The sequence below is a fragment of the Macaca mulatta genome, chromosome 20 (assembly GCF_049350105.2).
Source record: "Macaca mulatta isolate MMU2019108-1 chromosome 20, T2T-MMU8v2.0, whole genome shotgun sequence".
NCBI classification, from domain to species: Eukaryota; Metazoa; Chordata; class Mammalia; order Primates; family Cercopithecidae; genus Macaca; species Macaca mulatta.
Window position 1 is genome coordinate 70,029,885 of NC_133425.1, and position 13,006 is coordinate 70,042,890.

The 13,006-nt window shown below is 52.1% G+C and overlaps 1 protein-coding gene across 1 annotated transcript in view; it reads right to left on the minus strand.

Annotated features, from left to right (window-relative positions):
• FA2H (fatty acid 2-hydroxylase) overlaps positions 1-13,006 on the minus strand; it is a 64,635-nt gene that overhangs the window by 1,406 nt on the left and 50,223 nt on the right. The window contains 3 exon segments of the mRNA NM_001194422.3: positions 2,355-2,607; positions 5,036-5,208; positions 12,483-12,589. Coding sequence (NP_001181351.2) covers positions 2,355-2,607; positions 5,036-5,208; positions 12,483-12,589 — 533 coding nt within the window.

The window sequence follows — 13,006 nt, forward strand, 5'->3', positions numbered from 1 at the left end:
TAGGGATAATAGGTGGAGACAATGTCAATATCTGTCCCCTTGGCCTTCCCAACCCCCAAGGTCATCCTGGCAGAAGTCAAGGGCGGGGAACCTGTGTTTTTTATTGTCTCCAGCATGAAGCTGGAATAAATCCCAATTCCTTATCTGGCCTGCGTTTCTAGGTTACCTGGCCCCCACCCACCCCCCACCTCCATCTTCTTCCCCTTCCTTTTGGACCAAGTTCATTCCTGCCTCAGGGCTTTGCACCAGTCACTCCTGGGATGCCAGATGCTGGTTTCTCTTCATTAGGGTCTCAGCTCTAATGGCACCTCTGCAATGACACCTGGACCATTTAATCTCTCTGCTGTCCAACTAGCCCCTAGCCACACGTGGCTACTGAGCACTAGAAATGTGGCTAGAGCTCCAGAGAAACTGAATTTCTAACTTCATTTAATTCTGATGAATTAACATGTCAATGTAAAAACTGATGCTTGATTCAGTTACTGGAATTTTTAAATTTTTATTTATTTTTAGTTATTTATTTTTGAGACGGAGTTTCGCTCCTGTTGCCCAGGCTGGAGTGCAGTGGCATGATCTTGGCTCACTGCAACCTCCGCCTCCTGGATCCAAGAGATTCTCCTTCCTCAGCCTCCTGAGTAGCTGGGATTACAGGTGCGCACCACCACATCCAGCTAATTTTTTGTATTTTTAGTAGAGAGGGGGTTTCACCATGTTGGCCAGGTTGGTCCTAAACTCCTGACCTCTGGTGATCCGCCCACCTCGGCCTCCTAAAGTGTGTTACTGGACAATTTTTAAGCATGTTTGGAGCAACTTACCTATGTGAACTACTGTTTGCGAATTTATAAAATCTAGATACGGATCTAGTATTTCCAGTGAAACTTTAGTATCTGAATTGATACGGATCTAGTATTTCCAGTGAAACTTTAGCATCTGAATTGAGATGTGCTGTAAGTGCAAAATACACCTTAGATTTCAAAGACATAGTATAAGAGTTGCTAATGACTTTTTTTTTTTTTTTTTTTTTTTGAGACGGAGTCTCGCTCTGTCGCCCAGGCTGGAGTGCAGTGGCGCAATCTCGGCTCACTGCAAGCTCCGCCTCCCGGGTTCACGCCATTCTCCTGCCTCAGCCTCCCGAGTAGCTGGGACTACAGGCGCCCGCCCCTGCGCCTGGCTAATTTTTTCTATTTTTAGTAGAGACGGGGTTTCACCGTGGTCTCGATCTCCCAAAGTGCTGGGATTACAGGCGTGAGCCACCACGCCCGGCCTAGAGTTGCTAATGACTTTTTTTTAAAAAAGAGACTTTACAAAAAGGGTCTCGCTCTGTCACCCAGGCTGGGGTGCGGTGGCATGATCATAGCTCATTATTGCCTCAAACTCCTGGGCTCAAATGATCCTCTTGCCTCAGCCTTCTAGGTAGCTGAGATTACAGGTGCACATCACCACACCCGGATAATTAAAAATTGTTTATGTAGAGACAAGGTCTTGCTGTGTTTCTCAGACTGGTCTGGAACTCCTGGCTTCAAGCAATCCCCTGCCTCAGCCTCCCATAGTGCTGGGATTATAGGCCTGAGCCACTGCGCCCAGCCATTGATGATTTTTTAATGTTGATTACATGTTGAAATAATAATTTGCTTATATTGGGTTAAGTAAATGTTATTAAAATTCTTTTCATCTGTTTATTTTCATGTCTTAGTGTGGCCACTAGAAAATTTAAAATCACTTATGTGGCCCACATAATATTTCAATGGAAATCGCTGGACCCCTCCCACTACCTATGTGATATTCCATCACCTTGATTTATTTTCTTCTTCTTCTTCTTCTTTTTTTTTTTTTTTTTTTTTAAGACAGAGCCTTGCTCTGTCACCCAGCCTGGAGTGCAGTGGTGCAATCTTAGCTCACTGTAGCCTCTGCCTCCTGGATTCAAGCTATTCTCACGCCTCAGCCTCCCAAGTAGCTGAGATTACAGGTGGGCACCACCACACCCTACTAATTTTCGTATTTTTAGTGGAGACAGGTTTCACCATGTTGGCCAGGCTGGTCCCAAACTCCTGACCTCAAGTGATCCACCTGCCTCAGCCTCCCAATCCCCTTGGCTGGGATTACAGGTGTGAGCCACCGCGCCCGGCCCCTTTATTTTCTTTATGGCATTTATCTCAGTTTGAAATCTTTGCCATTTATTGATATCCTTGCCTGTCTCTGCACAGCTGTCTGCACCAGGGAAGAGGGTAGAGGGAACCCTCTGTATATGCCCAGTACACGGAACGGTGCCTCGCCGTTCCCAGGAGCTCAATGGTAGTTGGCAAATAAATCAATGAACACACATAGGGAACTGGGAAACCCAGGCCCGTCCTCACCTGACTTCTGATGTGCAAAGTGGTGCTTGACGTGGTGGGCCTTCAGGTTGTACAGGTAGGAGCCCCTGTGCGGCGAGCCAAAGTGCAGGTAGTAATGGGTCATGTCGTAGAGGACATAGCCCAGAAGGCCCCCCGCAAACACAGTGCCCCCCACCGCCTCGGGCAGGATGAGCTGCAGGCACAAGTAGAAGACGCCGATCACCAGGGAGGCTGGCACAGGGGGGAAGACCAGGCGGGAGCCGTCGAAGGGTGCCTGCAGATGGAGAGGCCTGGGCGTCAGGAGGCAGCCGGGGGCCTTGGCAGCTGGCCAAGCTCGGGCCGCTCCCTGCAGAGGACAGGGACAGAGCGGCCCAGACATTCCACTGCATAGGCTTGGCACTTTTGGTGGCTTTGGGGAGGGCGGGCCACGTCTGCAAGACCTGGAGAGATCGTCTTACTCCCCGTTTGCGAGCCAGGAAGGGACCTGGCAGATTGCAGAGGAACATGGGATGGGCAGGATGGGCGGGGTGTGCTGGCAGCTCAGCACCCATCTCATGCTCTAGAGGCCACTGTGACTCTGGAATTTGTCAGGTGCTAGACAGATATCCCATCCCTAAATACCATGCCCCTGGCTAGAGGGGCATTCTGGAGAAGGCACCTAGACTGAGGCCTGATGTTGTCTGGGTGAGCAAGGCACTGAGGGCGGCTGAGGTTAATGCAGCCTCTGCGGTGGGATGACCCTGAAGTGTCACTAGAGGTGTCCTCCCCACCCCCATGTCCAAACAGGAGGCCTTTTTTGTTCCAAGGGGGTGTCGCCACAGTGAACCAGTGAACACTGCTTTACCATGGCCCTTGAGCTTCAGAAGCCGAGGGCCTGGCATAGAGGTGAGATCTTAGCTATGGCTTGGTCAGGATTCTGAGAAGAGAATCCTGCAGCCTCTCTGGGCTGGAGGAGAGAGAGAGAAAGCAGGTGACAGCGACAGTGAGGTGCTGGCGTGGGCCTCCCTCCCTTCAGACCCAGAACAACAGGACCAGTGGTGTGCTGGAAAACCAGCTCTCAGGAAAAGGAGGAAGGGAGAGAGCTGGGGAACCAGGGAGGGGGAAACGAAGGAGGGGGAACGAAGGAGAGGGGGAGAGCCCTGATTGGTAGTGTTTGCTAATTCCTGCGGTGTAAAACTCCTGCCCTGGTGCTTTCGAGCGCCCAGGTGGCATCACTGGAACGGAAACAGGAAAGGATGTGCACAGGTGCTCTTGTGAGCTGGCATGGGCCAGCTCCAGGTCACAGCTGGATCAGGATCCTTAGATGGATAGGTTTGGGGATCTGAGAACACGTCCCTGATTGGAGCCCACGTGGCTACAGGCCACACAATCTCCTGGGGTCCTTGTGGTGTGGCAGCAGGGGACTGGACAGACTGGGGTGGAAATGTCTCAGGAGAGCGAGCCTGAGACAGCCCCTGGGGCGCCAGAATAGCCTGAGCAGGTCCCCAGAAGGTTCTTGTGCCCCTGTGGGTGGGAAAGACAGCTGACGGGGCAGTGGATCTGAAAAGGCTTCACAAACGGGGCAAGGGACGCAGCAGAGGTGCAGTGAGCTCTGGAGAGCAGAGGCCAGGGGAGGCTGGAGGACACAGGCCAGGCCCGGGTGCGCTACCTCTGACAGTATACCTGAGGATGGGGCACCCACCCCGATTCTGGCCCCTAGGAAAGTCCCCTAGGATGCAGATCAACTCTGGGGAGAGCCGGGGGGACCACAGCCGACCACCCTGAGAACTCCCAGGTGGCCGATTAAACCCTGAATTGGCTCATCGAGATGAACCGGATTAAGTTGCTGCTGGGAAACCAAGATAAAACCCATGTTCAGTTTCAGCAACATCAGGGTCTAAACTGGTGTCCTGAAAGTATCATATCTGCCACATTTTCTGTGATTTACGCCCAGCAGAGAACAGAGTGTGGAGACCAGCCGGGGAACAGCCTGGGACGGGCCAAGGAGAGCACAGTGCAGGGACAGAGAGGCAGTGGGGGGTACAGGGGAGGCAGTGGGGGGTACGGGGGAGGCAGTGGGGGGTACGGGGGAGGCAGTGGGGGGTACGGGGGAGGCAGTGGGGGGTACGGGGGAGGCAGCTTCCTTTGGGCAGACCTGTCTTCTAGGGCCAGCTTCTGGGACTGTCGTGGAGTCCTTGAAGGGCCTCAGGGGAAGGGTGATTGAGAGCGCAGACTCTGGAATCCCCAGAATGGGGTACAATATCCTGGCTGTGCCAAATGTGACCTGGGGCAAGTTCCTTAGTTCCCCTAGGCCTCAGTCTGCTGCTCTGTGGAACAGGGAGAACGATGGGACTGTTTTCAGGACAGGCTCCAGGAGGACAAGGCTTTTTGTTGTTTTGTTCAATGATGTCTAGAACAGTGTCTTGCACACAGGAGGCACTCACTGGGCATTTGCTGAATGAATGAACGAATGAATGAGTTGTTTCGAGGATTAAAGGCGATGCGTAAACAAGGTGCAGAGGGCCTGGGGTCCACACTGTCCCTGCCTGGCTCAGGTTCGGATGCCCAACCCAGTTGCCCCCGTGAATCACATCAAACGTCCTGTCGCTCCCAAACCACAGCCAGACTCCCAGGAGGCTCCGCAGCACCTGAAGCTGCCACCGGCTGCTGGGCCCCCTCGCGCTGCACATGCTAGTTCCAGGCTGGGACCCCACCCCGCTCACCTTGTGGTGCTGGCCATGCATGACGAAGTGCAGCATGATGAGGTAATAGCTGTCGCTGGGGGGCTTCATGTGGAACAGGAAGCGGTGGATGAGGTACTCGATGAGGCTCCAGAGGAATATCCCCAGCATGAAGAGCCCAGGGAACATGGACTTGGGCACTGCCAGCGCGTACTCTGCAGGGTGGCGGGGAGAGCGAGGTGAGGACTGGTGCACAGCAGCCTGTTAGCTCCACGTGTCCCCACCTCACCATCCCCATCAGCTTGGGAGCTGCTGCTCTCTGTTGGACAGCTATGAGGCCAGGCCATACTGCTGGGGCCCTTGGGTCAAAATGGGAAGGAGGCTGCAGGGCTCTGGTCTGGGTCTGGGGGTCCTTTACAGGAGTGATGGACCACTGGTTGGAGGCCTGATGTCCTCTTTACAGAGGCTGTGGGAGGAGTGGCTGTGGCTGGGGCTGGGCTTTACCTGGAAGGGTGACCTTGCCCCAAGGACATTGGAGACGACACTCCTGAGCCAGGGCGTTGTCGTTATTATTTTGAGACAAGGTATCTCTGCCTCCCAGGTTGGAAGACTGGAGCGCTGGAGTGCAGTGGAGTGACTGCAGTTTACTGCAGTCTCCCCTTCCTAGGCTCGAGCGATCCTTCCACCTCAGCCTCTCAAGTAGCTGGGATCATGGGCGCATGCCTCCGCACCCAGCTAATTTTTAATTTATTTTTATTTTTATTTTTTATATTTTTTGTAGAGACAAGATCTTGCTATGTTGCCCAGGCTGGTCTCAAACTCCTGGACTCAAACAATTCTCTCGCCCTGGCCTCCCAAAGTGCTGAGATAACAGGAGTGAGCCACTGTGCCCGGCCTTTAGGGTGTTAATGATGGAAAGTGTGAACCACCAGGGACTGTGGGGTAGGAAGGACAAGAAAAAACAAGCACTGAGATCTCAACAGACAAGACCTGAAATCATAGCACAGGAGGAAGATGTGAGAACGCTGAAGATGATCAGCCTGGGCGGAGAGGAGAAGACTGGAGACAGGGGTACCATCTTCAAGCACAAGTTTCCCACCACCCTCTGGAGACAGCCTGCAGTCCTAGCGGCTTTCAGCTCTTTCCTCCACCTCATTCATTCTTTGACCTCATGGAGATTTCAGCTCTCGTTCCTATTTTCCCCATATTCATCCTCATCCTTTTTTTTTTTGAGATAGAGTCTTGTTCTGTTGCCTAGGCTGGAGTGCCGTGGTGTGATCTGAGCTCACTGCAACTTCCACCTCCCGGGTTCAAGCCATTCTCCTGCCTCAGCTGCCCGAGTAGCTGGGATTACAGGTGTGCGCCACCATACCTGGCTAATTTTTATACTTTTAGTAGAGATGGGGTTTCACCATGCTGTCCAGGCTGGTCTTGAACTCCTGACCTCAAGGGATCTGACCACTTCAGCCTCCCAAATTGCTGGGATTACAGACGTGAGCCACTGTGCCTGGCCCATCCTCATCCTCTTAGCTTTCTTTTCTCCACAAACCATAGCTTTGGCCATATCTTCTCTCTTCTTAAATAACAGCTTTATCAAAATCTAATTCACATCCATATAATTCATCCAAATAAAATACATAATTCAGTGCTTTTGAGTACATTCAGAGTTGTTAAACCATCACCCCAGTCAATTTTACAACATTTTTGTCACTTCCCCCCAAACCCCTGTACCCATTAGCAACCACTCTCCTTTTCTCTCAGACCCTCCCAACCCTAGGAAGCCACAGGTCTACTTTCTCTTTGTTGGATTTGCCTATTCTGGACATTTCACATCAATTGAATCATATGATGTATGGTCTTTTATGACTGGCTTCTCCTACCAAATATATTCAAGGTTCACCCATGTTGTAGCATGTACTAGAACTCCATTCCTTTTTAAGGCTGAATGATATTCAAAATGTATTCATCCATCCATTAGTTGAGGGACACCTGGGCTGTTGGTAGCTCTTGACAATGGTGAATAGTGCTGCTATGCACATTCGTGTAGAGGTTTCGGTGTGAACAGATGTTGTCCTTTCTCTTGGGTACAAGCCCAGGAGTGGTACTGTTGAGTTGTATCATAACTCTATGTTTAACCTTTTGAGGAACAGCCAGACTGTTTTCCAAAGCTAGCCATTCTCTCTTTTTCTTTCTTTGTGAGGCAGAGTTTTGCTCTTGTCACCCAGGCTGGAGTGCAATGGCATGATCTCGGCTCACTGCAACTTCTGCCTCCCAGGTTCAAGTGATTCTCCTGCCTCAGCCTCCCGGGTAGCTGGGATTGTAGGCACCCACCACCATGTCCAGCTAATTTTTGTATTTTTAGTAGAGACGGGGTTTCACCACGTTGGTCAGGCTGGTCTCGAATTCCTGACCTCAAGTGATCCACCCACCTCGGCCTCCGAGAATGCTGGGATTACAGGCGTGAGACACGACACTCGGCCTAGTCATTCTCTTTTAACCCCTACTCCATCTCCCTCACCTGCACCCATGAACCCTCACCCCTGGGTCAGCGCGGGAACCTTTCTCTGTACCCATACCCTAGCTGCTGGGCACGGAGAGTCACACGGCTGTGGGTCTGGCACCTTTGACCTCTGTAAGACCCTAGACCCAGCCTGATGGATGATCCCTGTGCATCTTCAAGTCCAGCTCCCTCCCCACTGCCCTTGGACATTCTCTACTCCCCTTTACCGCCTCTCCTTCCATCCAGCCTCCTACTTCACAGAGAAGAGAGGCCCTGGGGTTGGGGATGAACTATCCCCTCCACATACTCCCCCCAACTTCCAAGCACACCACATTCTGCCGGTACCCTGGTGCATCCTCATTGTTTCTCAGGGCAGAGGCATGCACCGGCACGCGGGCGCTGGATGCTCAGAGCAACAATAACAGCAGATGTGTCCTCACTGATTCCTGTGTGCCAGGCACCCTTCAAGAGTGTTCCATGGATTACTTTCTATTTCATCTCACCACAGCCTTACAAGGGAAGTCCTGCATTGCCTGCATGAGTGAGGATGTGGAGGCCCAAAGTCCATGACTTGCCAGACTCCCCCTGTTTGGCAGTGCAAAGCCCTCAGCCACCTCTTCCCATCCTCCCTCCCAAGGGACTCCTCTAGGCTCCTTCAGTCTCTCCTTTTCTCCTGGCTCTTCTGCTCATCTTTCTGAGCGAGGCAAGACTTTCCCATCATGGATTCAGCCCCTTCTTCATCAAGGCTCTGAAAAAGCCAGGCTAGGCTGAACATGGGGGCTCATGTCTGTAATCTCAAAGTGGCTGAGGTGGGAGGACCGTTTGAGCCCAGGAGTTTGAGGCCGACCTGGGCAACACAGTGAGACCCTGCCTCAACAAAAAGTAAAAAAATTAGCTGCGAGTGGTGGCTCATGCCTGTAGTCCCAGCTACTGAGAAGGCTGAGGCAGGGGGATCACTTGAGCCCGGTAGTTCAAGCCTGCAGTGAGCTGTGACTGCACCACTGCACTCCAGCCTGGATGACAGAGCAAGACCACGTCTCAAAAAGAAAAAAGAAAAAAAGGGTAGTTTGGACTCATGGCTCCACTTTGCCACTTCCCATCGACTTGTCAAGTCCTTAAAAATCTGTCTTCTGGGCCAGGTGCAGTGGGTCATGCCTGTAATTGCAGCACTTTGGGAGGCCAAGGTGGGCGGATCAGCTGAGGCCAGGAGTTCGAGACCAGCCTGACAAACACGGTGAAACCCCGTCCCTAAAAATACAAAAATTAGCTGGGCATGGTGGCGCATGCCTGTAATCTCAGCTTCCCGGGAGGCAGAGGTTGTGGTGAGCCAAGATTGTGCCATTGCACTCCAGCATAGGCAATAAGAGTGAAACTCCATCTCAAAAAAAAAAAAAAAAAAAAAAATCTGTCTTCTGCCCCAAACCACCAGAACTTCAAAGGCTATTCATGATGTCTTTCTTGCCAAATCTAAGCAACTTTTTTAGTCCACCTCTAACCTAGCTGTGGCATAAGACATTAACACTACTCTCTTCTTCAATCTGCAACTGCCTAGGCATTTAACCTAAGGCTTATGAATATCTAAGGGTCCTAAGTTGGATTACAGGGTGTCTGTGAACTTGCTGATATATCAAATTGTACATCTATGGGCATTTTTCCTCTGTAGTGTGTCCACAGTTTCTCAAATTCTCAAAATATCTGGGAGCAATAAGGTCGGAATCCATAGCTCCACCTTCTGCCTGCTGCCACACTTGGCTTTTCTCCTGTTCTCTGGATCCTCCTGCTCAGGCTCCATCTTGGAAACTCTGCCTCTGTCCCCAGGGTCCAAGCCTGGACCCTCTGCCTCTCAGCTCAATCCCTTCCTCTCCCACGTGCTGACGACCGAAGCTCTACACCAACTCCACTGAGCTCTACACCAACTCCACCCTGGGTGGCCACTCCCTACTGGACAGCCCCATGTGGTTGTCCATACCCCCACCTTGAACACCTCCCAAATGAGGCCAACCATCTTCCTCCTTCTTCCCGCCCACCTCCTCTTGGGTTTCCTTTCTGGGGGGCTGGGGTTACTGACATCCACACATTACCAAAGGAGTCAGGTTCAAGTGAGCCCTCTCCCACTGAGTCTTAGCTGGGCTGGGCTGCTTGGTGAGAGACCCTGCTTCCAGGGAAGCTCTGATACCTCTGGGGTCCTTCAGGTCACTTCGGTGAAGTGCAGAGAGCACAGGCATTAAATTTGCAGACCTGGATTCAAATCCTGGCTCGGCACCACCCAGGTGTTACAGTTTTCTCAGGGAAACACCCTACCCATGTTGTAGTTAGGATGGAGGTAACAGAATATCTGATTATATGATGAGTATATATGTCGTATTATATAATAACATTAACATTATATTTTCTTTTCTTTTCCTTTTTTTTTTTTTTTTTTTTTTTTGAGGCAGAATCTCACTCTGTCAGCCAGGCTGGGATGCAGGGGCATGATCTTGGTTCACTGCAACCTCTGCCTCCCGGGTTCAAACGATTCTCCTGCCTCAGCCTCCTGAGTAGCTGGGACTACAGGCATGCACCACCATGCCCAGCTAATTTTTTTATTTTTAGTAGAGACTGGGTTTCACCATGTTGGCCAGGCTTGTTTCAAACTCCTGACCTCAGGTGATCCACCCGCCTAGGTCTCCCAAAGTGCTGAGATTATAGGCGTGAGCTACCGTGCCTGGCCTTAGCTCTCTTATTGGTAAGGAAAGGACTGGACACACAGGAGCACTCTGGCACAGACTCAGGTCCTGGCCTCTGTCGGGCCCTGCACACCACCCCACCAGAGGCCTGCCTGCCCCTCCTCTCCGGGATGCTGCTTGCTCTAACATGCTCTCAGAAGCTGCTCTGGAGCCATCCTGAGTATGCAGCACTGCCCCCTCTCCCCTGTCCCCCCGGCTTTTGAAAGCATTTTCACGTGCGCATCTAGGAATGTCAGCCTTGAACTGGTGTCTTCGTTCAGCTTCCACTGCTTCTTGGCACCCTGACTCTTCTGTATTGATTCCAGCGTGTCCTTTGTCTAGCAGCTGCACTGGGACCCCGCCGAGCCTCTCCTTGCCTTGCTTTGTGAGCTCTTATTTTCTCTGCCTGCGGCTTGTGCCTTGCATGACAAGCTGGGGGCTGAAGGAGGCACGTGGAGACATATCTCTCATGCCCCCATCCCTGGCATCGTGGTCACAGGCTTACTAACCCTCTACACTGGACCTTTATAAGACAGGCACATTTTAGCTCTCTGCCGAGGCCGTGTGGCTGACAGAGCCGTCAAATCATCCTCCTTGCCTCACAGGAAAGTCCTCTCCTATAGGTCAAGCCTCTGCCCGCCCCCTCACCCCAGCATCACCCCTGTCTGCCCATCCGGCCGGAGCTGGTACTGAGTGGCATCTCTGGAGGAATCCGGCAGAGGGACCTGGGCCAAAGCTTCAGCGTCCCCTTCCCCCTCCGGCTGCCAGCCCTGGCGGCCCTGCCACTGTTTGTGATTGTTAGGGGAGTGTTGGGCAGACAGTGGGTGATTCAGCGAGCAGGACTTCTGAGCAACAAGCCCTGTGCTGTGCCTGAGCTATTCAGCGTGGGCAGAACAGGACAACCATGGCTCGAGAGATGCCCGCAGTAACCCTCGGTGACCAGGGGCAGCTCTGGGCTGGATCTGGGGGAACTTTCTGCAACTTGCTCAGCCTTGACTCAGGTGGATAAAAGAAGCTCCTGGTGCCATGACCGCGGCCCCTCTCATCTCAACCATTCAGGCACTTGACTTGCGGACTGCGGGGAAAAGAGGTGCCCCTGGCAGAGTGAGGGCAGCTCAGGAAGCTCATAGCCAGGACAGACAGACCACAGGGCAGGTGGCATGTACCTGGAGGCCCAAGGTAGGCAAGGTGCTTGCCAGGCTGGCTGTCCCAGTGGCCATACCTAAACCCACAGTCATCCTGAAAGACCCAGCTAGAAGCTGGGGTGCACCTGGTATCCACATCCTAGCCACATGACCTTCACCTACTCCCTTGATATATCTGAGGCTCCATTTCCTCAGTTCTAAAAAGGGATAATGACAGGACCCTTCTTATGGGGCTGCTGGGAGGGGTAAATGAGGCAGTCCTGGGAGAGCACATGGCCCTGCACATGGCAAGTGTCCCATAGAGGTTAGTGCGCTGTTACTCCCAGTCTGGGGGTCCGCTGCCTGAACCTTTGCCTTGGACACACTCTAGGACACTCTCAGATCTTTCTCTCCCAAGTTCTCTGCTAATCTGTGCTCGGTTCACAGGCCAGTCTGAGTCTAGCTCTCAGCTGTGTCACCTGACAAAGTGATTTCATTTAGTTTCTTAGCAAAGAATCCCAGATCATGCATTTTTTGGTGTGACACTCAATGAGAAGCACTCTCTGTCTCCCTCTTTTTTTTTTTTTTTTTTTTTTTTTTTTTTTTTTTTTGAGACGGAGTCTCGCTCTGTCGCCCAGGCTGGAGTGCAGTGGCCGGATCTCAGCTCACTGCAAGCTCCGCCTCCCAGGTTCACGCCATTCTCCTGCCTCAGCCCCCCGAGTAGCTGGGACTACAGGCGCCCGCCACCGCGCCCGGCTAGTTTTTTGTATTTTTTAGTAGAGACGGGGTTTCACCGTGTTAGCCAGGATGGTCTTGATCTCCTGACCTCGTGATCCACCCGTCTCGGCCTCCCAAAGTGCTGGGATTACAGGCTTGAGCCACCGCGCCCGGCCTTTTTTTTTTTTTTTATTTCTATGCCACCTGATGATTCCATTTAGTTTTTGCTGATGTGTTGTTGGGTTTTGTATCCATTTGTGGGGGTAGATGGGAGTCTGACAAAATTCTTCTTTGGAAGACTATTTCTACAGAGAGGCTTCACCAAAAAATGTCTGTGATGTGGTTTGGGGTTCTATGCTCTCAGAAACTCTGGGCTAGGGAAAGCACTGAGGTCTCCTTCCTCTAGGATCCTCAGGGCAAGTCAGGAAAGAACCTGGCATTACCTGTTGTAAATGACGTGAAGAGTCGGACGTTCCCCTGGGCAAAGGTTCGGTAGTAGGACCAGCTGAGGTACAGCACCAGGGGCACCCAGATGATGGGGACACTGTACCTGTAGGAAGGCCGTCAGGGTGAGAGAGATACACATACAGGAGCTTGACAGGGTCCAGCTTTCTTTCTTTCTTTTTTTTTTTTTTTTGAGATGGAGTTTCACTCTTGTGGCCCAGGCTGGAGTGCAATGGCGTGATCTTGGCTCACTGCAACCTCTGCCTCCTGGGTTCAAGTGATTCTCCTGCCTCAGCCTCCCAAGTAGCCGGGATTACAGGAATGTGCCACCACACCCAGCTAATTTTATATTTTTAGTAGAGATGGGGTTTCACCATGTTGTCAGGCTGGTCTCGAACTCCAGACCTCAGGTGATCCACCCGCCTTGGCCTCCCAAAGTGATGGGATTACAGGCGTGAGACACTGTGCCTGGCAGGGTCCAGCTTTCTTAGAGAAATATAACTCAACTGGAGGGGGGACAAGA